The 13,813-nt window shown below is 29.5% G+C and overlaps 1 protein-coding gene across 1 annotated transcript; it reads left to right on the top strand.

Annotated features, from left to right (window-relative positions):
• The first annotated feature begins 1,120 nt into the window (after nucleotides 1-1,120).
• Nucleotides 1,121-9,329, top strand: LOC129971614 (cleavage and polyadenylation specificity factor subunit 5-like). The gene is made up of 6 exons (XM_056085550.1): nucleotides 1,121-1,288; nucleotides 3,397-3,597; nucleotides 5,469-5,622; nucleotides 7,080-7,155; nucleotides 7,738-7,852; nucleotides 9,231-9,329. Exons 1-6 carry the CDS (start codon nucleotides 1,158-1,160, stop codon nucleotides 9,253-9,255), a joined length of 702 nt encoding a protein of 233 aa, XP_055941525.1. The 5' UTR covers nucleotides 1,121-1,157; the 3' UTR covers nucleotides 9,256-9,329.
• The last annotated feature ends 4,484 nt before the right edge of the window (nucleotides 9,330-13,813 follow it).

Below are 13,813 nucleotides of genomic sequence, written 5' to 3'. Positions count from 1 at the left end.
GATACTATCTGACATGAGAAGTTAAAGAAAAAGGAAATGGATCCCGATATCCATTGAATAAAGGCTTCTGGAGGATTTTCCCGCTTCTAACTGCAGGACTTTTTTTAATTCCTACTTTTATTACATTTTTTACACAGATAATAAATTACAGCCCTCTTCCCCCCCCCCAAAAAAAAGAACAAGTTTCAAGCATGTAAAGCCATAAATTATTTAAGCGGTAATTATACGTAATCACCAAACAAGCAGCGTAATGAATCATTGTAGCAAACATTCAAAGATTATTTAGCATATTTAAAATATTGCTCTCTAGGCTAAATCAACATCAAACTCCTTAGGTCAAAACGCAGAGACTTGGATATTGATTCATCTTTTATCTTATTCTCTAAAATGACTATTTGGCATCCTTCCGATGTACACAATCGCCAAACATATTTGGCTTCTATTTCAAGTTTTAAGATCAAATTAATTTCTTAACTTCTACCAGCAAGGTTGAATTAGAAAAAAATATTATTACCAATTATTTTCGTCTATAAATATCTATAACCAATTAAAGGAATCAAATAACATTGTATCTATCAAACTCTCTCCTTTTTATAATTATCATATTAACTTATATACAAACAACCGGACAGACAGACTTCATCTGTACGCATTTTACTCAAAATTTGACGGAAATTACAAATTTCATTCAAAAACAGCATATCAAATTTCATCCTTCATTCTAGTTCAAAGCATTTCCGAGTTATCCTTGTCACAAATTGGTAGACATTTTTCAAAAATGTGTTTTTCGAAATCATTGATGTCTAAATAGTGGAAATGTGTCAAAATCTTTAGTTCAAATTTTTTGACGATTACAGTACGTTTTCTGTACAGTGTATCTGATAAAGCAAAAAAAAAAAAAAAAAAAAAGAGGGGGAGAGGGGTTAGTAATTTTTTTATAAACATATTTGTACAAAAGCCGAATTTCTAGAAATATAAATCTAAAACTTGACATTTTCTAATCTCATAAATTTTTCAGAATTTTGAAGTATTTAAAGATTACAAGTGACGAATCCTTGCTGCTAAATTTTGGATTCTGAAAAAGAAGAGAACTGAATTGATTTGCTTACTTTGTTTTGCTAGTGATAGTTCACTGGGACTGCAACTATTTTGTTGTTATGGCGTCTCATTCGAGCCGATCAAGTTCTGGATGGCCAAAATCCAATAGTCAAACTAATCAATATTCTGGGAAATACATGTCGGGCAATAATACGGCATTAAGCGCAACTTTGAATAGATCCATTAGCTTGTAAGTTAGAAGAAATGAAAAATTTCCATTTTAATTTTCTGCCTTATCTTTCCGCCATTTTGGCTGTTTATTGTTGTACCGGCGAAATTTTAGCAGATAGTTTAAATATTTTCCTAATTATATTAGTTTTAAGATTATTTATTATTATATTTTAACACATTGTATAGTAAATGTATGACAAAGAAATTATATATATACTTGAAAGATTTCTTTTGTTGTTTTCGACAATGTGAATCTGACTTAATAAATCAGCTTACAAATTATTAAGTGAACAAATTCGAATTCTATCATCATTCAGTTTCTCAATTTCACATAAAAAATATAATGTCCAGCTGTAATTTTACATTGACAATAACTTGCTATATGTGATACCAAACTATACTCCTTATTTCTGATTTAGACAGATTTTTTTTTTAATTTTCAGTTTTTAATTCTTTAAATTAATATGATATTTGTCAAAAATTCCTATTTGCAATGTTTAATATTTATTAGAAATCTGTTTACATATAATTTGATTTATTATAAAAATAGAATCCTTATCTTTAAATTGAGAAAGGAAATTACCAGTAAAAATTTGACACATGATTTTAGTAATTGAAAAGAAAACGAGAATAAAATTTAATAATATTTGAAAGTTATTAGTTTCTTTTAGCTAGTTAGTGTTTCTTGTCTTACTAGAAATGGGGAGTACCAATTTTATCAAGAAATGGTAAAAGTGAAGTTTAGTGTGCCCCTTGCTGCGCCAGGGATGCCAAGTCGCCTCAAAAGATGGCGGACAAAATAAACAAACACTTCTGGGAAACAGTCATGGTTACCACTTTATGTATTAAAATTATGATCTTTATTGATCAGTATTGTAATTTTTATTTTAATGTGGGAATTATATAATTTGTATCTGAGATTTTTATTTTTTTTATACTTTGGGATCACCATCGCTGCTTATCTTAATAATTTTGAAGAAGTTTTTCAAACCGGCTGAGCCGATCTGCTGTGTAAAGAGTAAAATTTCGAGCATGTGATGCTTTTCGGCATCTGAAGAAGGCACCGGGCAGAATTTTTTAACTTAAAAAACATCCTACGTCTTTTCTAGTGGTGGGAGCGGGAACCTAGTAGCTTCGCTAGCACATTAAACATAAGGACTGTGTGTATAACACGAACAGTACATACCTACATACAAACAAACATCCTTTCCTAACTTCATCAACTCAGAAAAATATATATATATATATGTATTCCACTCACCCTTCATCTATTCTACAGATTCAAAATACTTAAAGCTATCCCATTCACCAGACATCCATTCTTGCACAATTACTGATATAACTAATTATCAAGGGAACCAACCGTTGGAGCATCAAAAGAATTACAAGAACTGCAAAGAATTCCATTGCAGAAGATTTTTAAAGAAAGAATGCAGACAATTTCATAAAGTAATAATTCAGGCGATTTTTTAAAGCGCATACTGGCAATTAAAAATTGCAAAAAAATGAATATTTTCTGTTCGTATTCACATTAAAAATAAAATTGCAATGTCATATTAGCTGTAAAAAAACTTTTAATTATAATAAAGAACAAAATTAAATTCTTTAATTGATATTTTTTTTATTATTTTTAATTTAACATTTTTCATAAAATAGTTGTAGTTCATGTACAACTCAACCGTTGCAAAAAGTATTAAACAAAACAGCATTAAGGTTGCTAGAAGAGGGTTTCCGTTGGGTTGCCATATTGGTGACAAACTCGGGGGGCACACTAATCTTCACTTTAACCAAAGATTTTTCTTTCCTAGCTTTTTTTCTATTTGAAAGAGACATTTATCAGTATTTTTCGTATTAAAAACTTATTTTAAGATGTTTTACTTATCTATTTGTAAAATATGCTGATCAGCCAGTGCTTAAATTCAATTTTATGAAAAATTAGTCATCTCTAATAAGCATTAGCTTGTGTATGAAATTTATTTGTTAATAAAGATTTTTATTTAGCTTATACAGTATACCATTTTTGTGCACATACTGAAAAATTGAAATGAATCTACATATTTCATGACTTTTCTTTATGAAGAGTTAATTTTGTTAATATGTTCAGTTATGAAATTCATTCTTTTATAGATATCCCTTGACTAACTATACATTTGGCACAAAAGAGCCTCTTTATGAACGTGACAGCTCTGTACCTGCTCGTTTCCAGCGCATGCGGGAAGAGTTTGAAAAAATTGGTATGCGCAGATCAGCAGAAGGGGTTTTATTAGTACATGAACATGGGTTGCCACATGTTCTTCTCTTGCAGTTGGGTACAACTTTCTTCAAACTGTAAGTTTGATATTTTTTTTCTGTGGATACTGATAAACTTTTTTGCATTGACATATATGTAATATTTGTATATTCTTTCAGTTAATTGCTTCTCTTAAAATATTTGCTTTTTTGTTAGTAGGACTCCAAAGAAAATATTGCCATATCTTAAGGATAATGCTTTTAATGTTGATTGCTACTACAAAAAAATTGCTCTAGCATTCAAAAGTGCAACGGCTAATTCTCCATTATTGGAGAAAAAAAAGCCCCAAGTATTGAAATAAAATATTGTAAATGATTTCTTAATTTGCATATCATATTTGAATTATTCATAACATAAAAATATGAAATGAAAAACGTTTTATTTTCTGTTAAAAATATTTTCAGGCAATTTTAAAGCATTATTAGAAGCTTATACAGAATTTGCATTTCTTAGAAATTATAAACAGATAGAAAAAGTGGTATTTCTGGAACAAATGTAGTAATTGTTAGGCTAATTTTTAACATTAAGTTAAATTGCTTTAATATTATGTAATCAATTTTTGTGCTTTCTTGTATTCTGAAAGAAAATATTATGATCATAAAAAAATTAAAACTGTAGATTTTGAAGAATCTCTGCATCAGACTTCCTTGAGTCTGAAAAATACAATTTTAGTATTATGTCTGTAGTGATTGGATTTTGAAGCGTTAGGAAATAAACGCTCATAGATGGCGCTAGGCAACTAGCGCGAGTGTAATTAAAAAGAGTGATGTCATTCGAGTGTTGGCTCTTGGAGGAGAAGGAGTTACTGAGCAGAGTAACTTGAACGAATCTGAAATAAATCTGTTAAGTTTTCTATTTGCCTATTTATTGAAAGCACTCACGAACCAGCCACGACAATGTCTGTCTGTGAACATGATCACTCATGGTTTGAACTAGGTGTATGAAATTTCGTAAATAGTCTTTACACCAAAATTATATTCTTTCATATTTTGTACAAAATCCATTTGAAAGAAACTTCTGTCTGGCTGTCCAAGTAAAAGTGAACACAAGATTACCAAATATAAAGAGTTAAAATTAGCGTTTATAATATAGATCCATATTTAATTAGAACCATATATGTCAAGGGAATGATTCATGTGCCAGCCTGTACTTTCTCTTGTATGTAATTGTGAAAACTCAGAACTGTCATGATTTTAGTAAATGAAATTTGTAACTACAATCGTATTAGTATGTCAAATACCTGTCTTTAAATAATTAAAAAAAGGCATTCAAAATATATATTTGATTTTCTGACATTTGTTTACTAAGCAATTGCTAATAGTTAATTATCAATGTATTTCAGATTTAATAGAAATGCTAGATTCATGTTAATGATCTATTTTTTATAACTAATATTTGCCATTATCATACAATTAATACATAAGTACTTGGTTTTGTTATGAAGCACAAAAGCTTAATATATAAGACTTTCTCTCAATCAAAAGAAGAAAAAAATCTGAGCATTTGTGACCGTACTTAAATCCCATTATTTGGTATAAGGATAAAATCTTTATTATGCGAGAAAGTTTTGGGGAGATAATTCCTGCTGGTTATTTCTGGTAACATTGAATTCGCTTTTGTGGAATAGTATACGATATCTTGGATCTCAGATTCTTTTTACCCACCTGATGCAGAATTTCATCTGCAGCAAGATCTTTTTGATAGTTGCAATAATAGAATATTTACTGTATGTCTGCTAAGTTCTGTATTTGGCAAGCAATGATTTTTCATATTACACTGTTTCATCAATCATTTCTTTTTAACAACACTTTTTTTAGAGTTTTGCAAACATACTAGAATATTTAATTTGCTGTAAAGTATTGAATGCTAATTTTTGTTTAATCTTTTGATTTTCAATTTTGTCTTTCAGCCCTGGTGGTGAGTTGGAAGCCGGGGAAGATGAATTGGAAGGACTCAAACGACTCATGACCGAGACCTTGGGACGCCAGGATGGTGTCACCCAAGAATGGGTTATTGAGGACACTGTGGGTAACTGGTGGAGACCAAATTTTGAACCTCCTCAAGTGAGTTGTGTTAATTAAAAAATATATTTATAAATATTTTTAATCTGAAAAAAGGGATATACTGTAATTTCTACCTCGGTTTATTACAATTTGTTTCAAATATTATTGTTCAAATTAAATTTAGAAATGAAGAAATCCTATAAGATGATATATATGTATAAATCCTCATCATGTATAGAACTATTTTGTTAGATATTTTATTTCATAGATTCTTGTATCCATGGTCTATTTTTCTGTACTTTGCTAATGGAGGCCTGGTTGTAAGGTCTCGGCTTTGGAAATGGAGGGTTTCAAGTTCGAGACCCGATTCCACCGAAGAACCATTGTGTAAGCAGGTCTGGTGCATGTTAAACCGTCCAGATCAAATGTCCTCTCGCTGGTGTGGTGTGGAGAGGAGGGTGCCAGCTCAAGTGTCGTCTTTGTCATCTGACCGAGGTTCAAGATTACGAGGTCCCAAAATAGCCCTAGTGTTGCTTTAAAGCAGGACGTTGTACTTTGCTAATATTCATCATACTGATGATACGTTTGTTAGACCATGTATAATTTTCTGCTTGCTGTAAATAAGCGACTCAGTTGGTTATTAGCAATGTTTGAAATAACTGAAAAGATGGTCATTTCTGAATTACATTTGTTCTTGGAGATTAGGTTTATTCTTGATATAATATGAAAGTATAAAGCAAGATGCTCCTCAGATGCCTCTTCCTGAAATGAGATGCTTTATAATAGGACTGTAATTTAAGAATGCTTCTATAATTAGTGTTAATTATCTAAAGACTGAAGAATCCCCCTGAAAGCAAACTTTATATAAAATTGTTTATTAATTTTTCTAGTTTATATCATTTGAGATCAAAGAATCTACAAATGTAACAGCTGAAGACATAATTTATTTTATTCAAAAATTATAACTGTTATTATTATTATTATTTTTTGCTGTTTTTATTTGTGAGGGAACAAAATACCCTAATGACCAAGTTTCAACTTTGGAATCTTAAAATTTTAGATTTAAGGTTCAATTTCAACAAAAATCTTACCTATATGTATGCAGGATCAAACATCCCTTATTTATGTGTGGATCCTTTGATTACGCTCTTTCATATTCTTTTGAAATTTGGAAAGGACTTTCTGTCTGAGGTGCATTTTCATCATTTGTTATTGGTTTAAAATGATTGATCATGTTTAAAATAATCCCGTATAATTTTAAAATAAAACATTACTGATTAAATTAAATTTGCTGGGAATAGACTTTATTAGTTAGAAATTTGGGTTGTTAATAGAAATGTGTGGAGCTATTTTATCTTTGAAAATATGTTATTTTCAGCATTTGACAGTTGGAATTTTTAAGTATATTATTTCATTGGGAAAATATGTCTAATGAAAGTTTATTTAAAAGTATTATAAAATGTTAATGTTTGCAATTTTGCAGATTTTAACATGTGTATTTTTTCTTTAACTTTCAGTATCCTTATGTTCCACCTCATATTACAAAACCAAAGGAGCATAAAAAGCTTTACTTGGTGCAACTGCCAGAGAAAGGTAAGAAAGTAAACAATATATATGAATTTGTATTTGGCTCGGGTTAATTATCCAATAAAAAATTGAATAATTAGATCAAAATGATAAATGTTTAAACAATATTGAATTTGAAACAGGAATGTAAAATCCAAGTTATTTTATCATCTATTTATTAGTGGTGCTATTTATTTTATCAGCTATTATTCTGCCAAATTCAACAAATGAAAAGATTGATTACTTTTTTGTACTATTGCACTTAATTTTTTTTTAAACTTTTGTATTCTTTTTAATAGAGTTATGTATTACATTATAAATTTTTATCTGAAAATGCTCTGATATTAGGTTTTGAAATTTCTAATATTAAAAATCATATTATGACACTGAAAGTAAGCTATATTCTTGTGCCATTTAAAAAGCTTTACTTACTTTAAATTTTTTAAACTTAATTAAAAGAAACTTTATGCCAAAGATATTGTAATTAAAAATGTATTTATGCAGTAACATATAATTCTCATTAAATAATTTCCATTCTTTGTAAAATATATAATTTTGCATTTTGAAGTCCCCCCCCCCTCTTTTAAACCAGAATCAATCTCTTTTCAGCTCTCTTTGCTGTACCCAAGAACTACAAACTTGTAGCCGCTCCTCTATTTGAACTTTACGATAATGCTCAGGGTTATGGTCCAATCATTTCCAGTTTGCCACAGGCTCTTAGTAGGTAAGAATCATTTTGTTTATGGTCTATTTTTTTATATAAAGTTAATTTTATGGAATTGCCATAAAATTACCAAGGGTTATGAGAAAATAACTGCTGATTTTTCTTTAAACTTAATTACATGGCATTCTTATTTAATCCACGAAACTTTTAACCTGCAAAATTTGTGATATTTTAAAATTCAACTTTTGAATACATGATATTTTGTTTTTCATAATAGAAAATTTAAAACACATTTTAGTAAGAAAGTCATATCAGTTTGTGTACATTTATATACCTTAACATCATGACAGTTCTTTGAAGTACATTAATTCTGATTAATGTTAATTAATTAAATACATTAATTTACATGAATTCTCAGTTTTCCTTTTCCTAAGGAAACATAAACAATTTCAGTTTGCAAATTGAAATTAGTTTGCTAAGCATTTGAAAAAGAAAAGAAAAAGAGGAAAGCATTTGAAAAAAGTAATCCAAACTTAACTTTCAATCTGAAATAACCAACATTTTCTATATTTTTCATTACCTTCTAACAGTACTGAATTTACATTGAATATTGAAACCACAATTGATCGTGACTTCAATATTCAGTGGTAGATATATGATTTAAAAAGAAAAAGTGAAAAAAAGAATACAGATGAAAACTTTATTTATTGGAATGGAATCTCTGATATGCCATTCTTGGTTGAAAAAGGGGTTGTAATTGAAATTTCATTACAGACAAGCTTATTAGTTTTATTTCATTGAAATAGAATGTGATTAATTTTTTCTCCATCAATGGTACTTTTCAATAATAATTATGGCAGCATTAATATTACCATTATAACTGTATATGCATTAGCCCTTTCACTACTGACCCAGCCATCAAAATTCTATATTAATAGGCAAGTTTTTGTTACAGACGTGGTGGGTGGGTGCAGGATGTAAACCAAGTTGTCACTAAGGATGCCCTTGCTTTACATTATGAATTTCTGGTTGGGGGGGGGGATAGAAAAAAATGGTTCAAGTACTGCCCATTTATTTGTCCAACCTAGTTGTGAGATTGTTAATCACGAGAGACATTTTTATTATTATAATTAACATTGAAAATATTTTTTTATGAAAAATATAACTTAACCGGGGAAAAAATTGTAAGCATTGTAGCCATACCTTACTGTAATTATTTCATTTGATAGTAAGCCTTTTTGTTTGTAAAAGTTTTCAAATTTTTCATTTATTTTACATTGCTTCATTTAGTAGCTAACATATATAGAAAATTTTGAATAATGAAAAAAAATTAATTGGTTTAATTTAATTACAGTTTATTAGGAATTTTAAGATCTATCTATAAGTAATTTCTTGTAGGAAAAAAAAATGAATTTTACTACTAATTTTTTTTTTCCAGGTTCAACTTCGTGTTTGTAACATGATGTGGTTTTTAAACATTGATGACTTCCTTTCCTTGTACATAATTTTTCAATAAATGTCTCCTGCTCAGTGTGAATTTTAGTAATTATTTATGGATCTTCTCTTCCATCATTATTTCATTTACAATTTGTGTAATAGTAATAACTGCCGACCACAGATTTTACTTTTAAATTATTCATTTAATAATTAAAACATATATACTGTTAATTTTAAAATGTTTTTTAATAATATTTAAATAATTTATGCATTTAAACTGTTTTAATTAAGACTTTAATGTTACTTAATAAAAATTGTGTTTTTGTATGTTTCATGCTGTATGTTATTCATTACTGTATATGCATTTTTTTATCACTCAAATAGTAATAAAATTATGAGTAATAAATTCTTAGTGCACCCATTTTTGGTTTTGATAATACCAAGATCTCACCTATCTGTTACTTTTTTTTTTTATAAGTGTGTGTGTATCTCCTCCATACCTTCAACAAACTGCATATAAAGCTGGTTTCATTTCATTCATTAGTTTTAGCTGCTCATATCTCCAAATAAAAAATGTTTTAATTATCCTCCCCCGTCTCCTTCATAGTTCAGAAAGTTATAAAAAAATTGACATGCAACATGGTCACATGACTAATTTTAATATCTATATGATAGTGCTATTAAAATTGCAAATTTCTCTCTTCCTTCGAAACAATACAATATTTGAACATTTTGTGAGAGATTACATATAGAAAACTTTTTGTGACTGAAAGCAAAATTTTATAAAATGTATTGTGTCATATTTAAAACTGATAATAATTGAAACTAGTTTCTCAGAAGCGATTTTTTTTTTTTTTAATCTCTCTTTCAAATTCTTGATTAATAGAACTCTTGAATGAAACTAAAGCATCATTAAAGATATTTCTCTGCTGTAAATGACAGGAGAGTCTTTAAAAAACTCTACATTTTAAAGCAGCTTTTAAAGAATTTTACTTGCTTATTAAAATAGCATCAAAATTTCAATAGAAATATAAGTCTACAACTGATACCTCCTCACTTCATTTTTTATTTATCCTGAACTAAATAAAACACTTTAGGCATTCTAGTGTAAAGCATATTCTTTCTTTGAACCATTATCTCTTCAAGTAATAAAGCTGAATGCGTGTATGTTGGCACTCTACAGGCCAGACAGCATGGTCTATCAAATTTGGCCTCTGTATGCTTTTGATGTTGGAAATGTACACCTGAGTAATTTAAAAATTTTAAGTAGAATTTTACTGAAAAAAATTTAACTGAATTTTGGCGGTTTTTCGCGATAACTGCTGACATTTTTATTTTTACTGATACCAGGTTAACTGTCATGTAAATTTTTGCTGAAATTTGGATTTAATTCTTTTCTCCCTATTTCCAACAGTAGATTATTTTGTTTACCTGAAGTTCAAATCCATTTTATTATTTATCAACTATCAGATCATGTGATTTTTCTTCCATTGTTGAAAAAGAATAAGGATATATAATGTACGTGTAGTTAACAAAAGATTAAAAAAGTTGAGTTACCATACCATAAAATTTATAAGATAGACGAAAATTACATTTTTTTAATAGTACATGATATTGTGGGGCTGATATCCATTAGAAAGTTTCATGTACACACTGAGCAGAGCATATGCAAGACAAAGCAACACATATTGAATGTCTAGCAATTCCACAATGCTATGGATTGGAAATTATATTTAAACGGTTTCAGTAAAATTAAATCCAATATGCTTGGCAAACCAGCCAGTCACCAAAAGCAATAAATGCACATATAAGTTGAAAAGATGAAGAAAGAATACATTATAATTGTAAAAAAGGACACACATTTCATTATCAGTTAATCACAAGTTGACTATTCTAAACCACCTTGAGGCACACAGGAAAATCTGGATGATTAAATTGCTGTGACATCATTGTCTGGAACTGAAGTTGAGTCATAAATGCCATTACCAGCTACGACACAATCACCACCTGTAATCACCAGGAGGGCAAGATCAAATCACCATTAGTCATCATCATCTTCCGATCTTATCTATCGGAAGTTTCTCATCTTCATATCTGATATGTCTTCTGATTTAAGTTTGAAATATTTTATTAATTAAAAGAATGACAAATATGTGAAAAGGATAGCTTGATCTCACACCTGATCTCTTTGTGGCTTCAAAAATTTACATGATTTGAACTAAGCACAAAACATTTTAATTTTGGCCTTAAGTATGCAAATAAAATAAAAATATGCAAATATGGCCACTGAATTATTAGGAAAGAAATTTAATTCTATGTATTAGAGAATTTTCATATTTTTCTAAGCAAGCTGCATTTCTGAATTATGTTTTACTTATTCAGTATTTGCGAATTTGATAAATAGAAGATGGACTATTAACAATATCTCGGATGTGATTGTCACAGACTATCAAACAAAGGTTAAGTCGAAAACTTCATGCATATTGGCTAAAGGTTTTAATTTTTATATACTTTTATATTGTTTTATATACTTTTTTTTTGTCTGACGTCAGTCATTAAAAAATATTTAAAGGAACTTTTTCGTTAAAGTAGATACGAGAACTGCAGAGAAAAAGAGTTCAGTGAATTGCGAAAGTGTTCTCAGAGAGCTGAGTTTGGTTCTCAATCTTGAGTTGAGAGAGCAGATGGAAAATTCTGATTATGTTGAAAATTTTATTCGTAGTAAACACTTCTGTCATTGATGTTGCATGAAAATTTTAGCATTGTGGTATCATCCTTATATCATTATCAAGCTCCATCCCAATAATGCTCGTGTTACTTCGAAATGTCATGTTAATCCAATAAATAAAATTAGATTTTTCTTAAATAGGTCAATATTTATCCTCTTCTCGTCCATTTCGAAATCTCAATAAAGATTTTAATACTGCCTAAATGGGCACTTTCCTCTCTTTGATTATCAGCATAACTTGTGATCCTACACTAATGATACATTTCTATGTGAAAGCATTAATCGTCGCATGGATTTCAAATTTCCGGATCTGGAATTTTGCATGCTTGAATTTTTTCCTCAAAAATCCGCGTTACCTCAAAAATTCACAGGTGAAATCCATTCGAGGTAATGTGTAGAAAATCAGTCAGAAGTTGTCATCATTTAACTTTTTTTAAAAAGTATCTTAAAAGATAATCCTAGTGCAGCCTTGGCATTCGGATTCTAAGAAGATTGATCGAACAACAGATCTTTAATAATGTTACCAGATGGATACAGTGAAGTAACTTTTTCAAGAGAAGACATCCAACCCCGTTTAATCATCATTGTCCGCAAAAAAAAAAAAAAAAAAAAAATTCTCCGACCCTATGTTTATTTTTCTATTCGCATAAATGGTTGGTTATCAGGATTCTCAAGGAAGATAAGTTGATTGGATTGTCCAAGGCACTAAATATTCAATAAACATCTGCAAGCTGTACGTGCCATTAAACAGGTCTCGGATTAGAAGTTTAATTTGCTTTTTGGCAGTGTGAATTTCCTGTTCCAGTAAACCGATGTAGGTTTCAAAGGTTCAAATTTGAACAGCCTTAATTTACTTATAAAATGAAATGTTACTCTAACTAAAATCTAAACGTAACAGATGCAACATACAAAGGATAGCACAAGGGGATAGGTATGCCTCAATTATAGAAGGCCCCCATACCCCCAATCTTGTCAGTCTGAAACAGCTACGAAATAGTACCTCTCAATTCTAATGATCAATAAGTATTTAGTGTTTGAATGATGTATTACTCACAGATAGTGAAAAGATTGCAGGTACTCGAGTTTCAAAATGTTGTACTTATATTAATTATCTTAATAATAATAACAAAAAAAAACATAGTTCCCTCACCCAAAAAAAAAGACATCTGCTCTCACTTTATGTGCAGGTATAAATGATTATCAAGATTATTAAAGAAGATAAATTGATTAGATTGTTCTAAGCAGTAGGTATTCATTGAACATCTGCAATCCCACAAGCTGTCAGATTATACAAGTTGAGCCATGTAAACAGTCCTCTAATAAGGCTCGGATTAAAAGTTTAATTTCCTTTTTGTCATGATGATGAACCTACATGTTCCAGTAAACCAGATATGTTTTGAAAATATGGGGTTCGATTTTAAACAGCCCTCATTTAACTATAAAAGAAAATGTTACTTTAATCAAAATCAAAATGTAACAGAAGCAACGACACAAAGGATGGCACGAGAAGATATGGATACCACAATTATAGAGGGCCTTAAAAACACTAATTATGTCAGTCTGAAATAGTTATAAAAGAAAAGAACTCCGAAACATGTTAGTATCTTTATATCATCAAGCATAATTCTAATGATGAACAGTATTAAATAAGTTCGAATAACGTATAACTTACAGATAGTGCAAAGGATTGCAGGTATTCGAGTTTGAAAATGTTATACTTAAAATAATTACCTTAAGAGATGGCCAGCACCTTTGCATCTCTTTTGGAAGAAATCAACCCAGAGTTATGTGTGAAGACCATTTTATTACTTTAATGGAACTTAATCCAGCTTAACTTCACACGAATATACACTACT

This window comes from Argiope bruennichi, chromosome 6 (assembly GCF_947563725.1).
Source record: "Argiope bruennichi chromosome 6, qqArgBrue1.1, whole genome shotgun sequence".
Classification (NCBI taxonomy): domain Eukaryota; kingdom Metazoa; phylum Arthropoda; class Arachnida; order Araneae; family Araneidae; genus Argiope; species Argiope bruennichi.
The sequence above is the reverse complement of the archived record's forward strand: the minus strand, read 5'-3'. Positions and strand labels throughout refer to the sequence as shown.